We start from the raw sequence: 5,581 nt of genomic DNA, 5'->3' as shown, positions 1-5,581 counted from the left end.
TAGATACAGTATTTTGTATACTCCCCACAAAACATTAAATTATTGAATAATTTAATCATAAATACCAATTAATTCAATACCCGAGCGACAACAAACAAATTGCCTTAAAGCTAAAAACCATAACCAAAAGTTTACAAGATCAACTACTCGAAACCTAAGAGTTTCCTATTTTTCCGTTTACACCTTTCAGCAGCAACTCTAGGTTTACATGCGCGTCGAGTCTGACCCTGCAAATTATCATCAATAGGCTTCTCAGCAACACTGTCTTGCTTAATTTGGTTCTCAGGGCTTAAAAGAAATAAAAGGTTAGAAACGTGTCTCTTAGTAATTTCTCTTGTCTTGCCCTTCAACACAACAGCACCAGTAACTTCTCCAATATCATTGACAGTCACTACTTTAACCAAACCCATAGGATACTGGTTAGGCTTACAATAGAGTTCTTTTATTAAAACAATATCATTCTTCTGTAAAGAGGTATGTTTAACAGGAAGGTATCTGTTCTTTTTGTCAACAACTTGCTGAGTTAATGTAGCCAGGAACTCCGAATGATACAAATCCACAAGATTATTCCTAACCTTTCTCAAATGAGAAAAGCAGTTTTTAATTTTGCTTGACTTGTTAAGAGTATAGGTGGGATCATCTGCAATCTCTGGTATCCTCTGTAAATCGGGAATTATATTAACAGAAGTAAGGTCATAGCCACGAATCAAGCTCTCAGGGGTAATAGGCTGAGGAACTGATGCGTCTAAATTTTCCCCACGCAAAGCCTCTTTGAAAGCAATAGGCCTTCTGTTCACTAAATGTACAGTCTGAGCAATCAAAAATTCAAAGTCCCTTACCTTCAGTACATTATTTTTTATAGAACCATAGACGAGCTTCTTGGTCATCTTAACACAAGTCTCTACCATCGATCCAAGTTGGCTCTGGCCTTTGAAAAAATGTTCAAACTGAATCGGTTTGACTCCATTTTCCTCCAAATACAGCTTGACCTCGGGATCCCTTAGAAAGTCCATGATGATGTTGGCTCCAGCTACTAGTTGAGTGCCCATGTCAGATATGCATAACTCTGGCAAACCAAACTCAAAACAATGTAACTGGAAGGCTCTTAAGAACTCCTTTACCGACAAGTCATAGCAAAGTTTTAAATTAATTGCCCTACTCCAATTACAAGTTATACATAATAACCAGACTTTAACCTTTTGACTGTTAATATGCACAAAATATGGACCCATATAATCCATAAAAATATACCTGAAAGGAATTTCTGGTGCATTAATTCTGAAATCTCTGTAAGAGTTCTGGTTAAGCTTGATAGCCCTTTCATTAAAACGTCGACACAAAACACAAGACTTCAACACCTTTTTAACTGTAGAATAAGACTTAGACATCCAAAACATTTTACGCATCTCTGACAAGACAGAATACACACCTGCATGAGCAAACCGTTCATGATAATCTCTGATAATCAATGTAGTTAAAGTACTATCCTTAGACAACAAAATAGGAAACCTATACCTCCCTTCATCTTTAAGTCTGGACAGCTTACTTCGTACTCTTAACAGTCCTTCTCTGTCAATATAAATATTAAGTTGTCCAACTATTCTTGGCACGTCCTTAAGTAAACGTTCACTAGAGTTAAAATATTCAAGTTCTTCAGCAAAATAACATCCCTGGTCCCTGGACAGCAACAATCTACTAGCCTCTGCAAAAAAATTATGATCACTGCGAAAAGCCTTTAAATGGTTAAATTTGTCAGGATCCCTAGCCATCACCTTAATTTTCAGCTTATTGACAAACAATAAAACATTGCGATAAATCAAAATTAATCTATGAAAGCTAGAAACTCTTGAAGTCATCTGAAAATGTTCAATTTCTATATCCTTACTACTAATGTAGGCACCCAAACTGTTTACTGGTATCTGAATATCCATTTTGGGATCTGGTACCACAAACTCCAAAGTATCCTTACTATGTTCCATTCTTGGAGCATTTACAAGGTCTGGACCTGTAAGGTAGTTAGTTTTCATGAGTGATTTATAAGAGAGACAACGTGTAATACAATCCCCGGGATTTTCTTCTCCAGATACAAACGAAAATATAACTGGGTGTTTTAAGCACAGTTCACTAATCTCGTGTAACCTGTTTTTCACAAACACAGAACATTTCTGTAGTTTATCAAGATTGTGAGTGTGCGAATATATCCAAGATAAAGCTACAAGGCTATCTGAATAAACCCTTAATTCCTGAATCTTAATAGGTTTAATGCAAGAGGGACCCGATAATTCTTTGTATAAATCTAAGAGACATTCCACTGCTAAGGCAATACTTTGTAGTTCAAGGGAAGGCATACTTTTAGATTGAAGGTTTTTTCCTACCATACGATTTTTTGCAAAAGCAAAACTTAGCTTACCTGTGGAAATACACTGTATGTATATCACTACTCCAAATATACATTTGCTACTGTCAGAATAAGCTATCAGCTTGTAAGTGTCATCTCTGCTTCCCGCAAACCTAGGAACTTTGATGACAGGAGCAGCATTTGCTTGCTTAGCAATATTTTGCCATTCTCTCGAACGTTCTTTATCCAGTGCTTGATCCCAACTCAAGTGTTGATCACATTGTAATCTGTGTAGGAAGAGCCTGCTTCTATTAAGTAAAGGGCCATTAAAATTATAAAGATCATACTGCGACGCAATAGTACGTAAAACTTCCCTCTTGGTATTGGCCTTAATGTCAAGATTTATGGGCTTGGTGGATAAACAGTCCTTTTCCCGATCCCACACTAAACCAAGCAACTTTACGTTCCTATCAGTCTTAACCTCATTCTCTGAATCTATGATTTCTTGCAAATTAGAATCATTTGTTATGAACTGTTGTAACCTAAAATGGTAGGGTTCAAAAATACCTTTAACCTGTTTATAGGCCCATTCAAGTTCAGCAGAAGAATCAAAAGCAATGGCACAGTTGTCCATATAACTCAACTGATATATCAGTTTTTTGAGTTCGACCAGAGACTTACTTTCATCATCAATATCGAGGATCAAAATCTTATACAAAGCTAACATTAGCAGTGCTGGACTACATCTTAATCCAAAACTTAGCCTAACATTCTTAAAAGCTACAATAGTATAGTCTTTCTTTTCTACATCACGGAACCATAAACAAAGTAACCTGTTACTGTCCACGTCGTTTAAAGATAAATTATTAAAGGCCTGACAAATATCGAAACACAGCAAATTAAATCCAAACCTCAGATGCAATAATGCTGCTACAATCTTTTGATTTAAAGTAGGGCCTGGAAAAATGGCTTGGTTGTGACAATTGTTAGTCCCCCACCCTTACTCTTTTGGCAAAGATTAGAGAGGTACACAACTCTACATTTAGTAGTTTCCCTGTTCAATTTAAATACACCAATGTGGGGAAGGAAACTGTGACTTGGGTGTTCTTCTAGGAACTGGGGAAGATTGTCAATTCTCTGAATTATTCCACTCTTTAACTGGTCTTTAAATACTTTGTCCATAAGGGATAATTTATTTTCGTCTTTTTGAAGTTTCTTCAAATTAGATTTTAACACCATTAAAGCCAACTCATAATTTGTACCCAATAGATGAGCCACCTTAAAATTCCACAAAAGAGGGACTACAATCCTACCATCACCATCTCTTACCATATTATCAAGGGCATACTTTACTAGCTTGTTATTAAGCTCTGAATCTTCAGCTTCTGGGCCTCCGTTACTCATGTTCGTGTACCTGGAACAATTCTCCTCCAAAACATGGTTTAATGCTTTTTCAAGCTGAGATTCTATAAGGTTTCCCTTCTCGTCCAATATGGAAAATTCTGTAGGGAGTAAACTTTCTTCAATGGTAAGGTCAGATAAAAGACAACTGTTAATATTCATATCAATATTGAACTCTGAAACTGTAGCCATATTACCACTACTAACTTTATATGGTAAATAAGGAAGATCTTGAAGGAGTTGGTCTGTATTACCCTGCAATAATATCCCTGGGTTTCAGCATAAACTGAAGTTCTATTTAACCCAAATAAAATCTCATTCTGAGGTAAGCAGTGGCATGACTTTGACCCTAGAATGAAGTCGACATTATCAATAAAGTTATCATGACATGAAAGGTTCTTATCAGCTAACATGTAACCTCTGTCTTTGAATCCTTGTACAACTTTACCCAATTGAGGAAGCTTCAATGAAATACTTATACTTGGAATGCATAAAGCCTTAACTACTTTAACAACCCCATTAATTTCAACATTGGCTTCTACCAACCTGGTTAAATATTTCCGAGAAGAATTTATACCATTCAAAGTTAATGATACATTATCCCTGATCACCTTAAGGTTCAGGTTTTCAGCCACTGTACTGGAAATAAAATTAGATTGACAGCCACTATCTTTAAGGCCTCTAATCAACAGTTTACCCTCAATATTACATGTAAATGTAGGTAAAATGGACTCTACATCAGAGTCTACCTGAAAAGCTTCAGTTACATTAACAACACTACTATTGGTTTGCTTACGAGATTTTTCATCCTTTTTAGGCATACTCTTTTCACTTTTTGAGCTAGACTGAAAAGACTTAACATCCTGTTTAACATTATCATCCAATTTCAGACACAAAAAATTAAAATGCCAATCTCCACAGTGTTTACAGCGACTATAAAATCTATACCTACAAGCGTTACTCTCATGATTCAAATTTGAACACTTAATGCAGCCTCGTAGGTTTTCAAGTTTATCAAGCTTAGAACTGGGTGAACAATATTTTGTACACTTAAAAATTGGATGATTTGCTTCAGTGCCATCAAGTTTAGTACAAATACTGCAAGGCTTGAAGGTTTTTGACTTACCTTTTTCAGGTTTTATATTAATGGCCATAGCAGAAGCGGCATTGTCAGCAGAAATTTGATTAGTTTCCTTTGGGGCCACATTCTTGCGATTGGGTTTTCCCTGCCTTTGGCTTGCCAAATACCGCTCAGTAGCTTCAAAATAATTTTCTAGAATATCACTCAATTTTGGTTTATGATTATTAGTAATTTGGATAAAGTGATTCCTAAAGGATATATTCATTCCTTCCCAAATGAAATATTGAAGCACTGAGTCAATATCAATCTGTAGCTTTCGTACCCTTTCAACAATTAAACGAACTCTGGAAATGAAATCATACGGGTCAGCACTATCATTAAGCCTAAGTTCCGACAATTGTTTCAGAATATTGAATTTCGGAGTATCACTCGATGCAAAAGCTTTAATTAACAAGTCCTTGGCAAAAGAATAACCTCGCTTATCAGCCTCTAAAGAGTTTAATAAAATGAGTGCCCTACCAGTAATCTGCTGTTTCAACAAAAGCAGTTTGTCATACTCTGGATAGTTAAATTTACTAATAGTGTCTTCAAATTCACAAAGAAACCTATCCAAGTCTTCATCCTCAGAGCTACCATACGTAGGAAGGGGAGCAACTGGACTCTTGAGCAAACTACGAGCTGCACTTTGATCACTAGTAGATGGCACAGATGACTTACCATTCGAAGAATCAACAGCCAATAAACATTCTAAAAGCTTGTCT

The 5,581-nt window shown here is 36.1% G+C and overlaps 1 protein-coding gene across 1 annotated transcript; it reads right to left on the bottom strand.

Annotated features, from left to right (window-relative positions):
* Positions 1–204: 204 nt before the first annotated feature.
* On the bottom strand, positions 205–3,313 carry LOC137646527 (uncharacterized). Its single transcript, XM_068379634.1, has 2 exons — positions 263–3,313; positions 205–227 (listed from the first exon to the last, which is right to left on the bottom strand). The coding sequence occupies exons 1-2, from the start codon at positions 3,063–3,065 to the stop codon at positions 205–207; spliced, it is 2,826 nt and encodes a 941-aa protein (XP_068235735.1). The 5' UTR covers positions 3,066–3,313.
* Between the last annotated feature and the right edge of the window lie 2,268 nt (positions 3,314–5,581).

The sequence above is a fragment of the Palaemon carinicauda genome, chromosome 9 (assembly GCF_036898095.1).
Source record: "Palaemon carinicauda isolate YSFRI2023 chromosome 9, ASM3689809v2, whole genome shotgun sequence".
Taxonomy (NCBI): Eukaryota; Metazoa; Arthropoda; class Malacostraca; order Decapoda; family Palaemonidae; genus Palaemon; species Palaemon carinicauda.
The sequence above is the reverse complement of the archived record's forward strand: the minus strand, read 5'-3'. Positions and strand labels throughout refer to the sequence as shown.

What these genes read in the sequence shown, in the direction of transcription:
- LOC137646527 (XM_068379634.1), bottom strand. Translation starts at nt 3,065, where the DNA reads ATGTTAGCTTTGTATAAGATTTTGATCCTCGATATTGATGATGAAAGT. An exon ending in GAACCAAATTAAGCAAGACA is followed by an intron (nt 228 to 262) that starts GTGTTGCTGAGA and finishes GATAATTTGCAG; the next exon opens with GGTCAGACTCGACGCGCATG.